The sequence below is a fragment of the Lingula anatina genome, chromosome 1, assembly GCF_051362555.1.
Source record: "Lingula anatina isolate TDL-2025a chromosome 1, LinAna3.0, whole genome shotgun sequence".
In the NCBI taxonomy this organism is placed as follows: domain Eukaryota; kingdom Metazoa; phylum Brachiopoda; class Lingulata; order Lingulida; family Lingulidae; genus Lingula; species Lingula anatina.
Window position 1 is genome coordinate 35013873 of NC_141767.1, and position 24867 is coordinate 35038739.

At 37.0% G+C, this 24867-nt stretch overlaps 1 protein-coding gene across 1 annotated transcript; it reads right to left on the reverse strand.

Annotated features, from left to right (window-relative positions):
- Window positions 1-5114: 5114 nt before the first annotated feature.
- On the reverse strand, window positions 5115-24867 carry LOC106167217 (glycine receptor subunit alpha-2-like). The gene is made up of 8 exons (XM_087001058.1): window positions 23849-24867; window positions 16042-16139; window positions 14070-14137; window positions 9479-9720; window positions 8656-8738; window positions 7733-7870; window positions 6619-7004; window positions 5115-6289 (listed from the first exon to the last, which is right to left on the reverse strand). Exons 1-8 carry the CDS (start codon window positions 23929-23931, stop codon window positions 6077-6079), a joined length of 1311 nt encoding a protein of 436 aa, XP_086857184.1. The 5' UTR covers window positions 23932-24867; the 3' UTR covers window positions 5115-6076.

A 24867-nucleotide genomic window follows, 5' to 3' on the forward strand; every position in this document is an offset into this window, starting at 1 on the left:
CAAGATGTCCATTATTACCTCCGCCAAGGAGGTTATGTTTTCACCCCTGTTTGCCTGTCTGTCTGTCTTTCTGTCTGTCTGTCATCAACATAACTCAAAAAGTTATGGACCGATTTTGATGAAATTTTTAGGAACTGTCAGAAGTGGGCCGAGAAACAGATGATTAGTTTTTGGTGGTTATCCGGATCAATAATCAATCAATAATGAATAATTAAAAATATCGAAAATTTAGGGGTGAAACGTACTATATCCACTGCTTGGGCATTCTTGTGTTAACCAGTCACGGCACATTGGAGTTGTTCCTGTGCAATACTGCTACCTGTTTCATATTTGACAAAACTGCTCTCGGGCCGTTTTTTGTTCACCTGGACACAAGAAAAATCGGTATTAGTGTGTTTATTGAAACGCATATGGCATTTTTTAAATTTTAATTATACCATATTTTGGGTTCAAACGATTCAGACCATGTGTGGAGATATACCTGTTCTGTGGAACTGCCTCAGATGACTAAACAAGCGCTGGCTCTTTAATAGTATATACTTGTATAGCAGTAGGTCTAGCGAAACTCGCCTTGTTAAAGAAGCTACATTTAGCTCAGTAATCACTCACCAGCCTAAGTAGTCAGTCTAACCCTCAAAACAAAACTTACATCACGGTTTATCTTATCCGCAGTTTCGTTACACGCAATCAAGCCAAATCAATACTTTCGCATTCTTGGTATCTGAAACAGATTTGTGAGTCTGCAGTGTAATACCAGAAGAACATACGACAAATTGAGGGCTTACTAGTGCTTATGTTTGACTCGTCAATGTTGGCTCTTGTGGTGATCTGGGGGATTTGGTGCGGTCAGTCAATCAGAGCTGGTCAATCAGAAGGCCATGACATCGGTCCAAATGGTATTATGAACATGTAGCAGGAGTTTGATTGTTGCCAAAAGGCCAAATTCGTGTATTTGCACTCATTAACCTTATGGCATTGGCGGTTATGAAGTGAAAAAGTTTTTTTTTTAATTTTAAGCAAGCATGTTAACTTCATATTGATTGTAAAGCAACTTTTATAGGCAATTCGAGGATTCACTGAACATACTTCAGCTTGAATAACTATTAACTTGGAATCTTTTCAAAACAAGGATAATCAGAAAAAAAATATACAGTTATGAGTAAATCTGGGCCGTAAGTGCATCATACTCGTAACTGCCCCCTTTCCTAAAAATATAATAATATAGCGTCTTTGCAATTTCAATTTCGGATAAAAAATGAAATGTATGTTTAAGAAAGATTAAAATGGTTTAGTGACTAGAAATTGCAGCAGTTGTTCCCAGCAATTTCCTTATGACACAATCATTTGGCGTCAACCAATCTCAACAAAAGCAATCGTGAAGATAACTCCCCCCTCCCCCCCCCCCCCCCCCACACACACATAGAACCCCTCTTTCAAACGTATATGCATACATGTATGCAATTCTGACCCAGACTATTGCATGTTATATAATAAAGAAAAAAATATATTTGAAAAAAGCTTTAGAGAAGAATGTACGTGTCAAAATCGAGTGAAGTGTCCTTATTTATCTTACCTAGTAGACACGCCTCCTCCCGGTGTCAGGAAACTGAGGGTCCGTGTGACAGAAAGTCCGCTCTGCATATAGTTATGATGGTTAGGGTTAGTCTGACCTAAGTGGGTCAAAATCTAGGGTAAGGCTCACCTGTGCAAAGTAATGGGAAACGGACTCTCTGCCACGGGGGACTTTTTGGTACATGACACCGGCGTCAAGTAGAGTGTAGTGACGCTGGTGGTTGTAGGTGTACGTTTTGGAAACAAGTAATTCAGGTTAACTAATTTGCACTCGGCGTGAGTCCCCGGAGAATTGGATCGATGGAATAAGACCCATAGTGTCGATGGGTACGAGGTCGTAATGAAAGGAAAAACTGAAATCGGTCAATGTATATATTATTTATAAAATTCTTATTAGGCTAGCCTATCATCCACATAGGGGTTTTATGACAAGGGACTGTACTTCTTTTGTACTCCTTTTGTTTGGGCGACTCGTAGGACAAGCCAGCATTATCATCAGGTGACTAACGGCAAAGTATGGTAAATTAGGACGCATCCATTTGCTTCACAAATGCATTTTACACTTTGAATTTCAACAACTTTCATGACAATTATTTTCACCATTATAGAACTTATTGCTTTACATATATTAAAACAGTAAAATAGTAAAGGCATACCATGTATGCCTTTTTTACAGCAGAGATGATTTTTCTGGGCATTTCATCATTTTCCCTTTATCACCTGGGTCAAGTATATTTCCTTCCCAAAAATGCAGAGAAACTCGCCATCTATGAAGCTATTAATTCCTCATTTTTACCGTTATCAGCAAAATTCATATGTCTTTATCTCCATTACCAGTGGCAAACAATGTAAAAGCTCAGAACCAAACGGGTTTGGACATGAAATACTTTTGTGCTAAGGGGAAAATTATATGTCTGCTATGGAAAGATATGGCGGTCATTGTTTGACTTTAAAGAAGCAACTAAAGTGGGCAATGTCGGTCTGTGTTCAGTTCCCTCCCCCCGCCCCCCTTCTGTTTCATGCACTTGTAACAGCGTTATATTAGGAATATTCAGCAACATACATGTATTCCAGGGTCATGACAAAATTGTAGAGACCTACATGTAATTCTGTTCGTGCGTTACTTTCAATATCAAAGACACCTAATTTTTGGCACATCCAAATTTTGTGTAACGTGCGTGCATGTATAAAGACACATTAAATCATTTTCTTATTTGTTTTACCTCCAAGTATCTCAAAAGAACATTTTAACTTTAAAAGTCATAAACTGTGTATGTAAAACTTTATATTTACACATGTGACTCTGTTAAAGCAGCCTCAATACAAATTTAAAAAATACTTTCTTGGATACTTTCTTGTATCTTTTTTTATTCATTTAGCTAAGTAATTAATTATTAGTTGTTATATGTATAGTAATATTTACATGTACATATTCTTCTGGAGAAAAAGGGTTTATCAAAACTGTCGGAAGAGGGCGGTTTCTTATCGTGAAATTAAGTACACTCTCAAAACATATCTGGATGAATGATACAGGACCTGGAGATTTAATTAACTCCGTTCAAGTTATAATTCATACATCCCCAGAGGGCAAAAAAAAAAAGCGAATATTGAAATCAGACGCCTCTGAAATCATTATGAACTCCACATCAGTGGTTCTGGCTCATTGCGGTTTGCTCTACTTTTTTTCCCAAGGCTCTGTCTCAGGTGTAATAATGACTTTCGGTTATAGAAATAGTACGCAAGCCAATAATGCTGCATCTTTTTTAAACACGTTTGAAAAGTAAGAGTGCTTCTGTCGCTTAGAGCGTCTAGAGGGATTTTGCATCGTACATGTAAAACGGCGAGAATGTTGCGGTTATTCCGATTTGATTATTTCAGTGCAACTCGTCCGCTGCACAGATTTACTCAAATTGATGGTTGAGCAAAGGTAAACAGTGAAATAAGACCAATATCTAAATCTTCAAAGTGAAATAACGGATCTGCACCGGAAAGAGGATCCTTTTACGGAAATTACCTTTTCCACGACAATATTCTAGCACAATTGACTTATACATTAAAGTCACGGCTGAATCGCATCAAATATACTCAATTAAATTGCCAGGTGTTTTTTAAGCCTTTATTTGTCGGATTAATTGATTTTCATACACGCCCCAGACGTCGTAGTCCACCCTATACTAGAGTCCCTTCTAGCTGTTCCAAAATTGTTCGAAGAAGAGTAGCCGAAGTTTCAGACGCAATGCAAATCAGCTTCATACCGTAATTTCCACGCTTGCCCGCTTATTCGGCTCTGACCTAAAACAGACTCCCCAAATATATCTGATATCTGTTAATAGTCGATCATGTATAAACTAACGACCACGATTTGTCCAATGTTAACGCTTGGTATATGTATATTAGTAATGAGATATGTTTCTACGTGTGTGAGATCTACACTGTTTTAAATGACTCTAAACATATTTTTTAATATCCTCAGAGTACCAACTGTTTTAATTCATCTTAGCACTTTTAACTAACAATTTTTATTTATCTTATTTTATTTAGTGAATTTAATAATTTATATTATTGTGCAACTATTTCAGTTGCAAATAAAAATTATTATTGTTAAAAATTGACGTTGACAGCGACATTTAGAGAATGGTACATTCATTGCTATAGTAAAACTTTGGACGACATAGACAAATCGGGACAACAATTATTTTAAGTTGAAATCAAATGAAATATTTATAAGGAAGTAAAGACAAATTATCTCTTCTTTCAAGAGATGCAAAGCCGTTGGTTTGATTGAATCACCCCCAATCACCATAAACCATAATTTTCGAAGCTAATTTTTGTAATCTTCAAACATACCAGTAATAATGTGAAACATATTCCTATGAGTCCGCCTTTGTTCTGCTTGATTAAGGACATGCGCAGTGGGAGCAGCTCCGACGTAAGTGTGGCCCCAGGGACAGCGCCAGTTCCGAGGGGGTTGAACAAAAGTAGCCTGAATGTACACTGAATCAGGGTATTCAATACCTTAGCGTCTGTGCGTTGACATGTATGCGTATGTTTTTTTTTTACTAGAAAAAAATGTTTCTTGGCGTCCACTGAGATTGTTTTTCAAATGAGCAGGAACCCTTAAACTAATATACATGGACCTCACAAGTATTGTAAAGTATTGGTAAAGCATCTTTTACAGTTGCCAAACGGGTAATAGATTGGGGTTTTATAACTAGGCAAAGACTAGTAACAAGTATGGGCCGAACCATGCACAAGACAGTGACCAGTATATATGTGTGCGTGCATTCAGTCTATAAAATTTAATCAAAAGGCATCTCACATAACTGAATATGGACTCGAATTGTTTCCTTTGGGATCCATCGAAGTATGCAGAAAAAGCAGGTATTAATTTCAATTACTCTTTATTGGTACGCGCCGTCGAGCGCGGAGCATAATTACCTCCTCAGCGACGAAAGTTCAGAAAACGTCTAGTGCATTTTGACGTCGCAAAGGCTGGTACACGGGGATAGCTTTCGATACCCGTTGTCTATTTGTATTGAGAATTTGTGTTAAATGTGTGCCTTCCCAACAAACATCGATCGTTTTATAACGTAACGATAACGTAACTGTAACGATTCTTTGGTTATATAACGTTATGGTAACGTTATAATAACGTTCTGTGTTTTGCTGGGTTAGTAGTGATACTAACACCTAGTGTGTTTAGAAATGAAACGCCAATGGAACAATTCTATCAGTACAATATTGATAAGAGATCAATTATATTTCAATTATATTTTGAAATATTTCAATTTATATTTTAATTTTAACACACTGCATTCATTCCTTGAAAGGAGCTACCCGAATGTAAAGTTACTACATGTAGTAACTTTGCCCAACATTGGCTCCCATCTTGCAAGCTAAACATTATGACTTTGATATTGCGCAGTTAGCAACAATTAAATGTTTGTTATTGACAGTACACAAGTCGTATGGCAGATAAAACTGATCTGGGTACAATGTTGATTACTGATAAAAATCGATATCCTACGATTTTACGAAATATGTGGATTACAATTTGAATATGAGTACAAGTAGATGTGATGTTTAAGAAAGCCATATAAAAGATGATTCTGAAGTATCACAAATATTAATACTGTTACAGGTGAAGAATTTCCCTAAACGCGATACAATTGTCCTACATGCATCTCATCTGCAAGATAATTCTTTGATTTCTACGCAAAAAACGCAGGAAACGTAAGACATATGTCGCCCACCTCCGTCGTCTCTCTTTACATTTTGACACCTTAAGGCGCATTGCCACTCAAGATGTGACGCCTTAAAGTGAGAATTTTTAGCAGTCTAGCAATTTTTTACAACAGGGAGCCTATGGCATCAGTCTGTTATCAGGTCCTTCGCCATTTTAGCTTTAACTTCAAAGTTTACTGCGGCTCCACTGATGGGTTGCTTAGATATTATATACGTGTACTAAATTAATCTGTCCCAACTGAAATAGAAGGGCGCCTCACTAATTTGCCAAAAGCAACAAATAAAGGAACCAGTATCCAATATTAAAAACCACAAAACCAACGAAAAAGACGTATTTTGATGCCCTGTCCACCTTGTTGGCATCCCATGCCAGATGTTTGACCTTTGTGCTGATCACGTGGTTCTCAATCTGTACGTCCACGGAGCTGACGCTACCGTCAACCTGGTCCACTGAATCAATCGATCCAAGAAACTGAAAAAGGCACAGGAAATATTTTAAAGGCTTCGGCTCTCAAATTAAACTTAAAAGGTATCTGTTTTTCGAAGACTAAGGATTCATAATTGGTTTGATATGTAGGTAATTTTCTTTTACTGTGGTGCCACTGTTTTTGAATCCATGATATAGAAAGAGAGGTATTAGAAGTGCACCAAAATTAAAGAAGCTTATTTAATACCAAAAATAGCATTCTCAAGGTTGCTTATTGGGGTAACTCATGCGTTCTAGTAACCTGTATGAAAATTACCAAGTAAAATCTAAAAAAAAGCATTTAGAAAAAGAGAAATAACGTCTGTATTACATACAGAAGTATTGGTATTCCTTTTACTTTCGCCAATCAACTGTTCCGCTTCTTGCCGCCTTCTTTTCCGTTCCTTTTGCAGCAGAACATTGACAAACGCATACTCCAAAACGGAACCAAAGACAAACAGCAGGCACATCGCCAACCACACGTCAACTGCTTTGATATAAGACACCCTGGGGAGACGCTCCTGGAGGCTGACGCTCTGTGTGGTGATGGTCAGGACGGTGATTAAGCCAATGGACACGCGGGCGGGAACTGCCACGGGGTCGATGAAGAAATTGACGAAGGAGAGGATGACGACAACTATGGTTGGTGCGTAGATGTTCAAGAGGTAAAACCGGATGTCCCGTTTTAACCGAAATTCGGCGTATATACAGGTGTAGGCGCCTGAAAGAAAAGAATGGACATGAACGAAATGACCATCGATGTGGTTCATGTTGTTGATATTGCTGTTTAACACCTGGTAAACGTTGATTAACAGTTCAAATATAACTGGCATTAACGATGCCTAAACGATGTCTAAAAATTAAAAAAATATGATCGAACGGTTCTCAAAAAGAATTTCCACGTCATATTTATAAAAAACATATCCAGACATGCTGTAAATGGACCTTGCACGGAAATCCACATTCATCTTCGTTGACCAGACAAACATGGACGTTGTCATGGGAACATCTTATCTTTTTCACCGAAATCCATTATTTGATAATCATCTGTCTTACAAGTGATATCTTAAAGAAAACCGAACTGCAGATTAATCATTGATTTACCACATTTTTTTCATATGATGGGATTATTATCAGCACTTCATCATTTAAAGAAAGAAAGGAAATAAAATTACATGTTTTTCATCCGAAAACGTTGTTTTGAACATTCACCCTTGCTATTGTACAGTACAATGCAACACCAACACATACACAGGGAAAGTGAAACTTCGAAGACATAGAGGAAGATTGATTTAATAAACAAGTTAAACAAGTTATGTATAACATAAAAATAGGTTACTTTGTAGCACATGTAAACGTCAGCACGTAAAAAAAACACTAGTACATGAGCTCTTGTAGATAAGCTCTTTAGCTTATGTGTTCAGAAATTCCCTGTCAATTCCTCAGTACCTGTTATTGTTCTTGTCGTGCAGTTCTTGGCTGTCACATTGTCCAATGTGAATTCTGGAATGTTTACATGGATGTCATCTTTGAACTGCAGTGGATGATCGCTCCAGACAAAGATTATATCATCCGTTGTGTAAGCATCTGAAAGTGATAACAGAGTCAAAGAGGTCATAAATATATATTGCAGCTTCACATCCGCCAGAAGCCTTGTATAAGCAAAACTAGTCGGAAGCGCTGATAAAGAATTGTACACATGAGACAAATATGATGAAATAAGTGTTTCAGTAATGAAAATAACTGCATCAAAACATTTTGTCAATAAAGGCACATTAAGAAACGTTATTGTTTCACGCCTCAGGTGATAGAGATGTGTAGGTATTGCAAAATAGTAATAAAGTGAGTCATATCTAAATGAAAAAGCAACACAAAATACGGCAATTTCAATTTCACACTCGATAGACATGATGAGAAGTAGAGACATATTTGCTAGTTTCCTTTCATGCAATCTTCTAATTACACTATTTCTATGATCATCATTACATCAAACGCAATCGTTACGTATATCCTAAAATCTTTCCTCAAAGCCCACGTTCATTGCAAATTATTTTCCCTGAAGATCTTAATCACTCAATATTTAACCCAAATGAGAGGCTGACATTTCATTCAGCTTCAGCGTTTCCATTACTTCTTCGATGAATGTCTACTAATGACATCAGGTGTTACACAGCCAAATGACTGCAATTGCATTTACCACAGACACGGCGTGTTTAACTTAAATCATACAAATACACAGTAAGTGAATGCTTACAATAATGTTCTAATGCCAGAAACGTTAAGTATCCTATTTTGCAAAAGAGAAAGTGTGTCATTTAGAGCAACTAACATTGCGTGACTCCAGTAATGCACTTCATGGATCGGATACTCACAGCTGTGCATCTCAATACGGCATGTCTGTATATCCATGGGGAAGTTTGTGAAGTCATATAAACAGTCCAGCCTTACGGACAGCCTGCAAAATAAAACTGATGAATTGTACATTTATATCACAAAGTCCTCATGAAGTCGGGTTTTTGTAAATTGTCATAAAGAATTTCAATGTTGACATAAGTTACGACAGTTTTCTCATTTTTTCAGCAAATGAAAATATGATGTAGAAAAATGAAAAGACTGCCACTTTACAAAACTAGAAGTAATTCATAAATATCATTCTTTTTCTGTTTCTAGTAGATCATAAACTTCGCCATCATTGCTGCTATCATCATTGTATCTATAGCATATGTGTCAACAAGGCTAAAGGCTTGAAAAAAACATGATAAACCATAATAAATGTCAACCTCGTTTACATCACAGATAAGTGTGATCTTATAAATATTATTTTTAAAAATTGTGTTTGACTTTACAGCAACGACCCCGCGGTTGGTTTCGACATCGGCGTCGTTCAAAACTGTTCCTTTTTACAAATTGGAATTGCAACTACGCTTCTTCTGAGTAAAATAAAGGTGATTTTAATTAAATCATCTCAATCTGAAGCCAATGCCTAAAACTACGAGGGTTTAATTAAAAATCACCTTTATTTTACACGGGAGTAGCGTAGTTGCAATTCCAATTTGTAGAAAGGCAGAATTTTATTATAAATTAAACCATCTCAATCTGAAGCTAATGTCAAAAACCACGAATAACATCCAAGAAAAATCACACTGACCACACGCACTGACCACACGCTGACCACACGCTGACCACACCACTGACCTTTGAGAATAGAGAATATTACCCTCCTCTGTGACCCTCAGCAATATATTCGGGGTGGTGATGTCATGCCTCCAGGATTGCTTTTCGTTCGAGAAGAACAGGTCCGGCACCCACACGTCTCCTATTGCTTTATCAGAGAGCGTGATCCCGGACCGGTGAACATTATCCGAGAGATTGCTCGTGTTCAGTTGAAGGCGAGGGTCATTCCACATCTGTCGAAGGTAAAGGTTCACGGTGAAATCCTGAAACGAAAAAAAAAATGTTTTTGGTGTATATCTGAAATTATGAATTGTTTGTTCTCAAAATAGCAAAGCCATGGAGTGCAACCATACTTACATATACATGTACCTGCACAAAGCGAGGGCGAGGGCTTGCTATATTCGAGGTAATTGCAATTTAAATGACTACAGAACATACAGCATCATACTAGTGGTAATTGCATGTATGTGCTATATTCGAGGTAATTGCAATTTAAATGACTACAGAACATACAGCATCATACTAGTGGTAATTGCATGTATGTGTATGGGCTTCCCTGACATTTCTGTCAAACAGAAGTATATCGAACAGTTGAAATCAAAAAATGTTTCAAAATATTTTTCAGCGACATTTACCCTGAGGTAGACGGACTGAAACCCTATTTTTTTTAATAATTTGTACCAGTAGTATAGGGCGTGCGTGTGTGCACGCGTGGTGCGTGTCAGTTGATTATTTGAAGAATAAGGGCATGCTTCTTTCTAATATGACGGTGAAATCATTCTTTCTACGTAGAATGTTCATCACTTTTCGTGAAATTCGCATTACCGATAGCTGCTTCTCAACACTGACGAAGGTATAATGTCATATAACCACATTTGCTTATTTTGCATGTGTTTGGGAGATATGACAGTGCCTTGTTCCTCAGAGACATCGTGAATAACGAGTATCACTCTTAAAGATATTAGGGCAGGTTTTTTGTTTAAACTTAACATGCCAAATTTGACCCAAGAGAAATGCTGTCTGCACCAGATATATATTGACCACTATTGTGGCACTTAATCGCAACGACCATCGTTTAAGGAACAGCTGTGCAACGTTATGAAAGAAATGAGATAACATGTAGGCCTACCATCTACCATAAAAATCCAGGGGATGTAAGTGTCCAGGTCACCTAACGGTTTTTTTCTTTTACGCTAAAAAAGGCAATGTTACTGACCACGCTTACCAAACCTTCATTTACATGTGTGTTCAGTGTATAACTTCAGTGAAATTAAAGCCAAGTGCACGCAACAGATTGAGTGAACCAAACGTAAATTTACAACAGGAAACATTAATTAGTATTAACAAACAGTTTGTTTTTTATTGTGGTCGCAAAAATTCAATTACGTACTCAGAAAAATCTATAAATGAACATGGAAATAAATCAGCAACCAAGACATATCTCTTCCCAATAACTCGATGAAAAAGTTTTTCCTATTGTTTCTTGCATAGTGATGACAAAAAAAGTAGATTTTGTCTAAACAGACTAATGTTTTAATACCCTAAGGTCTAGAGCTCACATCGACCAGTCAGTTACGTGATCCCTATAATATGAGGCGTCAAAACACCATTCCTCATAGGTAAAATTAAACACGTTTAGTCTCTTAAGATACCATTGACTTTTTCATTAATACCCGATAACTGTTCTCTTCACACATACAGTATCTTGCGCATTTGTTGAACAGTTGAGAGATTTTTTCGAACTGTATGTTCAGAGCCCATGATACTTCTTTGCCATTTAAGTCACTGAAGTGGCAGTTGGTAAGGTGTTGAATATAACACTTCTTAATGTATAATCAACGTAAGAAAAAATAAACACTTGGAAAAGATTCGTTTTCGAATGTACATGTCTTGGGCACATTGTTTTTTGGAAAATTTATCCTTATCGAGTTTCTTTTAATTTATCAATTAAAAGATAAGCGTTAGAGTGATTGTCCGCATTCTGCGCGACAAAGTAAAAATAAAACCTGAGCGTGAAATAAAAGATAAAAGTGCTGGCGCTAACCCTAAAAACAAAACTTTTAATATTAGCTTGCCCAGAGAGGTTATAATTCAATTTTTTCATTGGGAACATCAGTTTACTTTACAATAATTATCTGATTCGTTTCTCGGTAAAACGAGATTTTGTAAGAGAAATGCATTATTCGATCCAAATTCGCCTTTAAGATATTCCTGGATTGGTTGCGATAATGATTCGTCTACCCTTTACTGCACAAAACTGTTATCTGTCTAAATATGCTTAAACACAAATTACCATCACATTTAAAGTCTCAGATGCCGCAAACGGTATCAGGACAATTTCCCCCCGGACAATTCCCCGCCCCCCCTGGACTATTCCCCCCGGACAATTCCACCCCGGACGATTCCCCCCCAGGGCAATTCCCCCCAGGACGATTCCCCCCCCCCCCGAAGAACACATATATTTATATACAAATATAAAGTAAAGAGTACAAAGTTCAAACCTTTTCATCCATTTTCTGAATATTTCTTAGTGTGATGATGCAAATTTATCATTTTATTAAACAATTTATTTTCATGGAGTATAAGTACATGAAATTTTCGAGATAGAAGTACAGAACATTTTATTAAAAATCTGATCAAAGAATATATATCTCCAGGTAAAGGAGGGGTAAACAGATTATCTCACTCATCCAGGTAGCACTTTGATGAATTAACTGTTACTTTTTAATTGCTTTATTTCTCCCCCCCCTTGATTCAGTAAGTCTTGAATCAAGGTGCATCTCTAGGGAGAGGTGGGGTAAACAGATTTTCTCGCTTATCCAGGTATCCCTGTGACTATTTGTCACTTTTAATTGCTTGACTACCACCCGCCACACTAAAATATTTATAAAATATCTGTTTACCTGTTCTTCTGTTTACCCCACTTTTACCTGAAGGATAGGTGGTTATACTTCGATTAGATACTTATCTATATATCTATTGATAAGATACTTAATAAATCTTTCTGTACTTGTACTTAATGAAAAGGGAATTTGTTATAAAATAATTTGTTTCATGATGAAGTTACATTATCACACTAAAAATATTAATAAAATGGATGAAATTTTTAAACTTTACACTTTCTACTTTATATTTGTATATAAATATATATTTCTTGGGGGGGGAATCGTCCGGGGGGGAATTGTCCTGGGGGGGGAGTTGTCCGGGGGGGGGGAATTGTCCGGGGGGAATAGTCCGGGGGGGGGATTGTCCGGGGGGGAATTGTAGTAGAATCGCCGCAAACATTTAATATAGACGAATATTCGTTTGCAGAACGGAGTCCACATGTCGACACGCGGTTTGTCACACCCAAGTCAGTTGGATTAGACTGTAAACACATTTGCACATAATAAATAGTGTCTATTCTCTTCCGTTCCGAATGCAATTAGTGGAAAATGCCTATCTGGTATATTACGACCTTTGCTTTAATGCCCACCATGGGACGAATTTTTACGGCAATACAACCCAACTGGCCATTAGTTATTGCCCTCGAAAAGGATGAAGATGACGTTCTGATGACTACGTGTCCAATTATTAGGTAAACGTGTTGTATTTATCATCATTATGGGCGACATCACCCTGAGTTTCACTGGCTGCCACCGGAACCTCGCAAATTTAGCAAAGAATAAAAATCACAAACATCGTTGTAAAGTTTTTGGTTGGAAGACGCGTTAATACTACTGGAACTCCGACATGACATTTGTTCGATTATAATTGGCTTCCTTGAAAATACCCAAGATAAAGTTCGAAGTAAAATGAATATACAGTGAGCACCTATCCTTGTCACTTTCTTTGTTTTACAGTATTTTTCAGGAAGAAAAATAAAGTCAAGTCATTGACATCAGATAACGGCGCCAGAGACATTGTTCCAGACTTTTCCATCAATTCTAAAGTGCGTATAGACCTGTTCTATCGAGTTTTAGATTTTAAAAATGCACAAACAAATAAGGTAATTTTAAATAAGGTTTTCAAGTTGACGGCTACACGTGTCCTTTTGTTAAGTGAAGATACCTTTAAAGCAATAAGTTTAGACTATTCTTTGGAAAATAGAAACATTGAAGACATCATATCAAATTTCCGCACACAGTCTCTATCAGTTTGTGTACAGTTAGCTGTACAACAAGCAATGCAGCATGCATTACAAGAAATAGAACGAGAACATTAAACAACTATGAAAAGGACGTTGACCTGTTTTACGCCTAAAATTGCTGGCTGGCTTATTTTAACACACTGCATTAATCGCACACCCTAATACCCATTTTCTATTGGAAAGCTCTGAGTGTATGATGGGTAGAATAGAGGCACTTAACAGTGCTAGCGTAATTCAACATCACACTGAATATCACTTAAAATAACAAAATATACAATTGCAGTCACAATATCAATGAAACCGTTTGCAAGTCCCACAATGGGACCCCCCATTATAACTTAATCGCTAATGGGCATTATGAACGTATTATAAGAAGCTATTTTTCATGCATATGTCAAATGACAAATTAAGCTGATAGGATCCAATTGCCCAAGGTGAAAAAAATCGCCAATTACCACATCGCATCAGTAGGTCAACTCTTACCATTGCTGCTGCATTGAATTCACTGAAGGAGTTGATCGCCAAATTGACTTTCACAGCAGTGGGGATTTCTGTAAAGAAATTGGTAAAATGCCGACAGATTATTTCCTGCAGGATCTGGCAATGGTGTTAACACACCGCACATTCAGATAACAAAGATGCTTAAAATGGTTGGAAGGTTTAAAAATAAATGTGTAATAAAGAGAGGGATCAAAACGAATCCTTTTTTCCTAGAACAATAAAAAGAAGTTAATAAGACGCTTTTCATCCAGTTTTATCGTAGAATCTTTTACATTACCAACACAAAGACGTTTAAATCTACATTTTGGCAATGTAACACAAATTCTGTTTCATCTATACACCTACAGTCTTGATAAAATTGTTTTACAAAGTCACCAAACATAACCAGGAAGCAGCATGATAACGATCCCAAGCAAGTGCACACAAGGAGCTCTTTTGGCATGAATTGAAAATTGGAATAATTCAGTGCAGAGTATATCATGGTTTGATGGAGCGCTTAGATAGGTATCTACAGACAACAAAACTTGCTGTCTAATTGATTGAATTAGGGGACGGCAATGTTGCATTTGATACGATCAATGGAATACTCTACATGATAAATACAATTACGATACTGGCGTTAAACAACAACAAGAACATCTTTCCATTTAAGAACAGTTAGTAATACAGCCTCACAAAATTTTCGCAAAAAATGTGCTTAACCATTTGGTTTGCTGTAAAAACGAAAAAAAAAATAGCACAATACCAATAATACAGCAATACTAACATGAATGTTTAAAATACATGCAATTAGCAGAGGATAAAATAATCAGAAGACGATTAGCACTGCATTTTCTGCCTTAAAAGCATTATATACATATCCATTTAGCTTTCAAAACGGTCAATGAGTGTAAAGTGTAGAGATCATGCTGTATTATTAGTGGGCTGTTTGTCGTTTACTTGTCAAAACGCTATCTAAATGTTACATTTACTGTTCCGACATGCGACTCCTAAAATCGATACTAAAAACGCCTCTCTGTGCATGTCGCAAGCTGCAGAACCAAATGGAGTCCGTCTACTTCCCCTGTTTTCATCGTTCATCAACCCAAACACTAATGAAACCATCTGCGTATAATAATAAGGTGCGGACTGTTAAGTGAAACAAAGGGATATCAGTCAACCAAATTCATTGACCCTAAAAGCATTATGATATAACGCAATCATCGTCACGTTGTTTTCTTGTAGTTTGGGTCTATTAGAAAGCGTGGCCAGATTGACGCATTTCCCAACACGTACAGATGACAGGAAATTAAAAGGCAACTTCATTACTGAGCTACATAAATGGTCAAGTAATTGGATGCCACATTAAGTCCACGATAAATCAATTCGATTATTAAATGGCGATGGCAAAATATGTTTTTGTGTATCTTCACAAATTATTGGATGATTCAAAGAGCGTCCGAATGGATATCATATGTCAAATTGGAAAAAAAAAACACAATTGAATTTCATAAGATCTTCGTCTTGTTATTATATTTTGAGATTGAGTAACTAGTTTATCTGACCAGATATGAACGTTTAATACTTCTCTTTGTTTGCAAGATTCTGAGCGCAGAGAAAATATCTTGTTTGTATATCATAATAAACAACACAAACATTACTAGGAGGCATTTTACTTTTATCACTGCAACAGTGTAGACAACATTAGGGTATGGAAAACTGCACCTCTTTAAATATAAACAACTTGACACAACGGCCATGGTATCATGATCATAGAAAAAGATCCATGACTTCTTTGAGGGCATCAACAAAGAGCAAATTTATAAAGTATAAATGTTCATGTTTGTTCGTGGGGCGTGTTTGTTGGTGCTTGCAGGCGTTCTTGTCGCTTTGTTTACGTCCCAACCTCATCCCCAACCCCGCCAAGGCATACAAATGCGCATTCCATCACAGCTCGTCATGCTGACGGCCTTACCCTTATGCAGATGAGGGCGTATCCTTCGGTCGTAATCATTGCTGAAGGTGATATGGTCCAGGCTCAAGAGAGCATCCCTTTTTAGTTCGTATGATGACCTGAAATATGACAAGGCAATTCACAGACAAATGTTTTAGTTTTAATTTGAACCGCATAATCATGGCAATAAAATCATTAGACATTTTACACACACACACACACACACACACACACACACACACACACTACAGGAGATGCTACCACAATTATTGCAACATGTCGAACATAAATGCAAAATAAGAATTGTTTTTCACGAGTGTCTAAGTCCTCTGAAAACATAAAGGCCCAAGGTCCAACAAGACTAAAACAATTGTGTTTGTTTGCCAGCATCAGTTATCAGTGTGGTAGCCACGAATTCACAGTATGACCGCCATCCATCTTTGCATGGACACGTCGAGGCAATGTAATCTTTAAAATCATTTTTCCAATCTCTGACTACAACAAAGCATTCTTGGTCAACGCCTGTAACTGAGACTCCATGCTTCTACTGGAATTAAGGCACTTTTGCAACAAGGAGTCTCTCTGCAGACACCATGCCTTCTGGCAATTTTTGCCTCTGAGATTCGCTCCTCCCGTAGGGAGCCGTCTTCCTGGCATTACCTTTTTTTTTTTTGTTTCAGAGAACGAAATTTTGGACAAGTCCCTCAAGTGAAAGACGAACAAATAATCGACTTTGGTTACAATGCAGACGATTAGAAACAGCGTTTTTTTTTTCTCTTCTAGACAAGTTGCAATACATGCACCAAGTTTCAAGTCTATTGCAAATAACATTGCCTCATTTGAGTAAAACAAATTTTGACAATCATGCATAATGTTTCGCGTTTTTGGCTTTCATGTTTCTAGTTAAATTTCACTAAGTGCCACCTGGGGCCTTTGGGTTCTTGTGACAAATATAACCGCAGCTTTCGATCAGTGCAAATCGCATCAAATAAACTAAAACGTTCATCTTTCTCTATGGTTAAACCGCAATCAGTCAGCTATGCAAGGTAGAAAATGAAAATGTCAAGTTTAAAACACATAATATGTAGAAAAGCAAACAGAATTTCCCACTGGTAGGCTATTTGCTTGAAGGCCTACGCTGCCAAGACTAGTGGGTTTTAGAAAAAAAATTCCAATCAATATGAGACGGGGGCGCTCACAGGTGCGGATGGTACTTTCTGAGATTCTCCCGCAGGCACAGATAAGCACCCTGAGTTTGGGAGCTTACTGAAAACTCATCTCCATTATAGAGGTGGGTATCTAGTCAGCTATGAAAGTCAGGGTGACGATAGGATGCTCAAAGAGGCGTTATCTTGCTTCTGACCTAAGTGACCATGTAAAACACAAATACAAGTGTTCGTGTGTGAGCGTGTGTACGACGTTTAATTATCAAAGTCGAATACGAAATACCCATCTCTCTCTCTCTCTCTCTCTCTCTCTCTCTCTCAATGTACATGCAAATCCGTCTTTCATCACAGCACCAACATACGTTTAGAATGAGACAGAAAGCACCCCATGGTGTATCGAGTGTAAAAGGAAATTATGACTTGAACAAATTTGTCCAGTACTTAAAATCCGACCGTGCGGATGAATCTCTGCCACCCCATGCAGTAACAAGAACATCGGGCGGAACCATGTTAGCTATCGATTGAAATCTGAAACATACATGTGAGGTGCATTTTCCGTCTGGCATCAAACTCATTACACTGAAGTCTGTATGCTAACGAGTCTTAGTCTTCCCCACTGCTGAATCATGTCAACAACAAGGGGAGAGAGGTCGCAGTTTCAGGTTGGTTGGATTGTTTTCCTGCGATGAGAAGTCGTGATCACGCGGTGGTAAGTTAGGCCGCCACAGTTGGACTGTAAATGATCCTTGACACCCTTCTGGTTTTCACACCCCACGAGATGCTGGGTGTCCATAGAGACGTTGTACATTCAATATATGAATTACGGGAATACTTAATGATTGGCCAGTCACTGTTATAGCCGACTGTCCTCATTTCCCATAACATTTTTCTCGAGTCCGTTACATATGAGCTTGCATAAAGTTCCATGATAAATTACATTATAGGCAAACCTACGGCCAAAACCTGGTTTCAAGGGCATAAACTTTGTTTTGTAATATTTGGTAATAAATTAAATAAATTACCAGTCAAGTAATATCTAGAAACTTCATATTCTCCATACATTACATACGTATGTATGTACATGAATATCATAATTGTTGTTGACAGGAGATAAAGCCATTATCTTTAAATGTATGCGACGAATGATTATGAATGATGTATTTACTACAACGTGTATGTCCCGCATTTAATTCACATTAAATTGGATTTGCAATTTAGAGCGTGCGGGTGATATGATTAACAGAAACAATTGATGCACTGTACTCGTGTATTCTGTTTCACTGAAGTGGGATCCATCCAAAACAAAGCAGATGCAATACAGAAAAATGAAAACGGACTTTCCATTCGTAATAATGTTTTAACCACGTTGCAATTGATCTTGCAATGTTGCACTCACTGGCGCCCATGTTCTCATCTACACTACGACCACCCGGATCACGTACTTCTCTACAATAAAGTAGACCTACTTAATGCCCCTATTTCACACAGCCAGGAATTGACAAGATTCAGGATTCGTAATCAGTTCGTGAAGTTCTTAACATATTCGTATATATTCGTAGTCGGTTCTTGCATTTCTTGATCAATCACGAAATGATTACGATTCAACCACGAATCCTGAAATTTGTCAATTCCTGGCGATTCGTGGTCTGTGTGAAATAGGGGCATAAAACAGAAGCGCAATTTGTTCAAAATTGGACTGTACTCGAGCAATTAGGTTTGTATCTGTAGCAATATTAAAGCATATCCTCTGTCAAAACGCAAACGAACTGCGCAACACAAGCGTCGTAATCACATCTGACGATAACAGAGAGAAATAACGCTACTTGGATTCACATCATTCTTCTTATTCACAATCTATTAGTCCAGGAAATTGGTGAAAAATTGTGCATTTTTTACCTACAAGCATGAAATTTGGCACACTTATGGACAATAAAATTCTAAGCAAATTTGGATATATGGGCATGTCTGAAAATTCCAAAATGGCCGTCAAATCCAATATGGCCACCAAAATACCTTTTCAACTTAAAACTTCAAGTACATAGTCTTCTAATGACTTAAAATATCATATAAAGGTTAGAAAACACCATGGTATGAATTCTTCAGGTGTATTAAATCCAAAATGGCCGCCAAAAGTAAAAAAGCAGACCATTTATTCAAGATATCCATTTGAATGGGGAATTCATCAAGCACTTAAAACTACAAGCATAAAATTTGGCAGGTTTGTGGAAAATGAAATTCTGAGCAAGTTTGGATGTATGGGCATATCCGAAAATTTAAAAATGGCCTTCAAATCCAAGATGGCCTCCAAAAATACGGCTTCTAATAAAAACTTCAAGTATATAGTCTTTTAAGGGCGTAAATATCATACAAAGGTTAAAAAACACCACGGTATGAATTCAGAATCAATATTTGCTTTTTTAGGTGTATTAAATCCAAAATGGCCGCCAATAGTAAAAAGCACTCTACTAATCCAAGATATCCAGCAGAGTGGTTAATTCATCAAAAACTACAAGCATGGCATTTGGTACAGTTGTAAAACAGGATTCCAAGCACTTTTGGATGTATGAGCATGTCTAAAAATTTCAATATATGGCCCCCAAATCCAATATAGCCGACACAAATACCCTTTCAAATTAAAACTTCAAGTATATATAATCCTATAATAACTTAAGATAACATTTTATGGTTAGACAAGACTGTGGTATGCATGAAGTATCAATATTTGATTCTTTAAGTGTATAGAAATCCAAAATGGCCTCAAAAAATAAGAAAAACAGGCCACTCACAGCAGCAGTATGGTGAATTCATCATGCACTTAAAACTACAAGCATGTAAATTGGCTCAATTGTACAGAACAGGATTCTAAGCAATTTGTTATATAGGGACATGTCTGAATATTCTAATATGGCCACTAAAACCCTTTTAAAGTAAAAAAAGACTACTATATAATCTGACTGAAAACAGTCTTTACTCTTTTTTGGTTTTTCGCTCCTTTAGTTACATTTAGACCCAAATGACCATAAAAAATGGAACAGGACTCCTTTTGGTCTAGTTGTGACACCACATGCAGCAATTCTATAAATGTCAAGGATATGAAAATGTCAAGGTATTTTCACAAATAAGTTTCAAATTAACAAAAGTTATTTTATCAAGTAAGTGTTGCACATTTTATGGGCGGTCAACCTTTTACTTTAGTAAATGGACAATATCTTAACAGAGGATAACAGCTAGCTACACCGAAATTTCTACTTATTTGGTTAAATAATTTTCATTCATTAATGTGTGCCTAGCTTTACTAGTAGTTGTGTTTCCCTCAGCTTTCCCAGGATTTCCTTAAAGCTAAAGCTTCTACATGTAATCCACTTTCCCCAACAAAATACCAAGAGGCATTGGTCGTTTTTAACACCAGAAAGCATCAGTTTACATGCATGAGGGTCAATAGGAATATGAAAGTGTGGTAGGGCATAGTAGTAGATGTAGGTTACTAGTGTGAACCCTTATAGGACCAGTCTTCCAATGCTTCTGACTCAGTTTACATACATGACGGTCCATAGGAACATGAAAGTGTGGAAGGGCATATTAGTAGATGTAGGTTACTAGTGTGAACCCTTATAGCACCAGTCTTCCAATGCTTCTGACTCCCCTCACCACAGTTAGCAACTGCACACATAACTACAAACAGATGTGGTAGGAGCTACCTGGTAGATTTTGTAAGCTGGGTAAGTGAATACTCCTCATGGCTACATTCTGGATTTTCCCACAGAGACAATGATGCCGGAAATCTCATGAATTTTTACCTTTCAAAGTCCATATTGCACTAATTTCTTGGTGTAATCCTCAGAATACATCGTTTTTTGAAGTTTTGTATGTATTAACTGTCTGGAGGATTTTAATTCTTTTATTTTCATGTTCAGTTTTTTGAAAGTATAAGTTTGTAACTAAACAAGTTGCCAAATGATCAAATGAAAACCAAAGTTTGGCGCCTATAGATCAGTGCTTCTTTTTTAGTGCACGAAGTGTGAAGTCTGCAATGCAACTCTTGGATACAGCACGTATCAACACCTGCCCTCTGTATGGGGTACAGGTATTTCTTTGCTCATAAATTTTCACTAAATTCTTGGTAGCCATTACTGCGAATGTACTAAAGCCAATTTTTTAAATAAGAAGCTTTTCTAATTTACTTTTGAAGCACAAGATAACATCATAACATTATCGAGTGCAAATGTGCCCCGCTTTTAGTACTTTACCAATGAAAAACACCAAATTGTTGAGACCTGTATGTTTGATTAGCTGTCATTTTTGTTATATTTATGAGCATTTGATGAAGCGCCATGCACTGATCTAGCTGAAGAATCATAACCAACAGACAAAATTGGTACACCCCAAGTTTTAAATATATGCCTCTTTAAGGCTAAGTTATTCTGGTGTTTCTTTCACATTTTATGGATTTTGCACGATCCTTTTTTTCTTAGAAAGGGGGAGTCACTCATGAGTGCCATATAAGAAGATTGCTAACTGGGAATTGATCTAAATGAGAATCCAGAGCAAAAAGTCAAACTACTTATGTTGGTTTATCAAAAGAAGGACTTTTTTCAGTACATAATAAATGTATCATGCTTGATGGTTTTTTAAAAACTCTGTAGAATAGCTCCTGCACAGGTAGGAATATGCTGATTATACAGGTAGTTTGCAAAGCCCACATGCCTATTCCCGAGTGATTACAATTCAATAGTTGTGGTCTGCTGACTTTTGGAGGCCATTTTGGAATTTTAAAACCTTAAGTGGCAGATACTGATACTTCATACATACAATGGTATTTTCTAACCATTAAATGATATTTTTTATAAAAGACTATACAAATAACTTTCACCTTGAAAGGGTATTTGGGGGGGGGGCAATATTGAAATTGGCTGCCATATTGGAATTTTCAGACATGGGGCATGTCTGAAAATTCCAATATGGCAGCCAACGTTGCTTAGAATCAAGTTCTACATAACATGTGCCAATTTTTATGCTTGTAATTGTAAGTGCTTGATGATTTTACAAAACTGCTGCATATTTTGCGTAAGTAAACTGCTTATTTTACTTTTGGAGGCCATTTTGGAATTCTATACACCTGTAGAAGCGGATATTGATAATTCATTCATAGCATGATATTTTCCAGCTTTTAAATGATATTCTAAACCATTTTAGGACTATATATTAGATGTTTTAATTTAAAAGAGTATTTGTGGCGGCCATATTGGATTTGGCGGCCATACTGGAATTTTCAGACATGCCCATATATCCAAAAAAGCTTAGAATTCCATTATCTACAACTGTGGCAAATTTCATGCTTGTAGGTAAAAAACGCACAATTCACCCTTTTTTCTGCACCAATTTCTTGGACTATATTTTGCCTTCTTGATTAATACAAATTCCTTTAACTTATTAACACCCCGGGTTGATATTGATCCGTGTGTATCGGGAAGGTTTGTGCTTGTGCTTAAATGCATTTTTCATGACAACATATGGAGAAATCCAGCCTAGGTCGCCTTCACGAGATTACAACCAGTACTGTTGCTCAGTATATCTCTAGGTAGTACGATGGAATGAAAATTACTATTACGTTATACGCCGCTTTATTCCCCAAGTCACGCAATGAGAGATGTGGAGTGTAATTACATGTAACTGATTGCGCAATTTCCCGGCGAGATGCAGACGCTTTTATTTATTTATTTTCATTATATATATATATATATATATATATATATATATATATATATATATATATATATATATATAATTTGTTAGAATTTTCCTAGACGTGTTTGAGGAACAGATTTATAGCTTCAAGGAAGAAAAACACTGTCATTCTAAGTCAACACAAAAAGACTAACTGCTCATCATGACGGTATACCGTTACTTTTTAACAGGTATGGTACATAACCCAACGCCACGTCACAGCAAACTCAAATCAACAAGAAAGAAAAATTAATTAAAAGATTAAAAAATAAAGCAACCAAATTAGCAACTTAATATCGATACATGTTCATAGTTTTAATGTTTAGATGTATATTTTACGCTGCACCAGTATATGTATGCATATTTTCTATAAGTGCAGTTTATGTCATACTTAAGGTATCATGTTTTCACACCGCAAGTTCGAATAAAGGAGTTTACCACAAATTTCATCATTGTGCTTTGGTTTCTTCTCTGGATTTGACTTGCCGACATCCCAAATAGTAAATACACATAACAATCAGTGATGCATTCCGGTATCTACCGATACATTTAATTGCCAATTAGGCGCTGATTAATTTGACATCTACACAATGGGCACAACATGCAAAAATTAACCCACGACCTTTGCCATATTATTTCACTGTGCAGCAAGCGATTATGTGCTGCCTACATGTATGCATCTGACTAATACATGTACATGTAGTAGGTCTCTCAGTTACGATCGTGTTGACAGGTTTCATTCAGTATTGTAACTGTTCCCCGACGTTCGTCTGAACATGATAGCATCTACACATCACTCACTCACTGCAAAATTTATAACTTCAGCCTTTCTATATTCATCAAAAAACGATGCCCACCTCAATGATTTCATATATTTTCATTGTATTGCCAAACAGTACGAATTTGACTCTGTGCCGAAAAAAGGCAGAAAAACTTACTTGTTTCCATGGTTGTCTGCCAAAGAGTTGCCCAAGTACGTGAGTACCATGAAAAATGACATAACCTCCACATTCAGCATCATCAGTTATCCTCCTGTTCGCGCACGAGTTAGATAAAGCTTTCTTCTGCGACAAATCATCGGACGGCTGATATTTTGACCTTAACAAAGCTACTGAACGAACGCGGGTACATTTTCTTAGACGCGCTTTCCCAATTTACCAATTACATCAGAGTCACGGGATGAAAATACGCTTCAGTATTGTTTCACCATCGATTAAGAGGGCTCACTTCTGATTTCTTACAGCAAGATGTTGAATACTCATATGGGTGTAAAGAGGCGGGGCTCATTCCTGAAACAGTAATTGGACGTCGAGGACTGATGTGACAGCTGACGGTGTAATGGGGCGGGGTTAATAGTCATATTTACATATTCTGGTCACATGCTCTGAGAAGTGCTTCTATTGCGTTGTCTAGTATATATCTGACTTGCGTTTTGTGCAACGTCCAATGGGTATGAAACCTGGGACATGTAATTGAAACATGTAATTGTAATTTACAGATGTTATCCAAAGCTCAATGTAATAATCTATCACGCAGCATGAGTCAGCTAAAAAACCCAAACTTCAGTTAAAATCCCCCGTCATTTTGATTTTTTTATTTTAGAAAATTCCCTTGATAAGTGTCATTTCCAGACACATCCAAGAGTTTACGTGTAGACTCGGCAGTCTGCCTGGGTTGATTGCCGAGCTTATAAATCAATCAGTTAAATACACAACAAGGAAATGCTTCCTTTCAATTGAAAATGATATTAAGGGATGTGCATGGGAATAAAATAGGTTCATTTAATTAAGTCTTATACATTATCGTGAAACAACGAAAATTACTCATATTTAGAGCAATTCTCCTTTACTTTGGGGATTCGTAATATTGAATATATCCTACCGGCACTTCAGATTATTGCCTAACTTCTGTACTAATACAACGTGTAACTACATGTACTTGAAGGTGCCTGTTGGCC

Coding starts and splice junctions, on each gene's coding strand:
- LOC106167217 (XM_087001058.1), bottom strand. CDS start 23,931: ATGATGCTGAATGTGGAGGTTATGTCATTTTTCATGGTACTCACGTAC. Junction 9,721..14,069: donor AATTCAATGCAGCAGCAATG/GTAAGAGTTGAC, acceptor TTTTCGTTTCAG/GATTTCACCGTGAACCTTTA. Junction 7,871..8,655: donor CCGTATTGAGATGCACAGCT/GTGAGTATCCGA, acceptor TATCACTTTCAG/ATGCTTACACAACGGATGAT.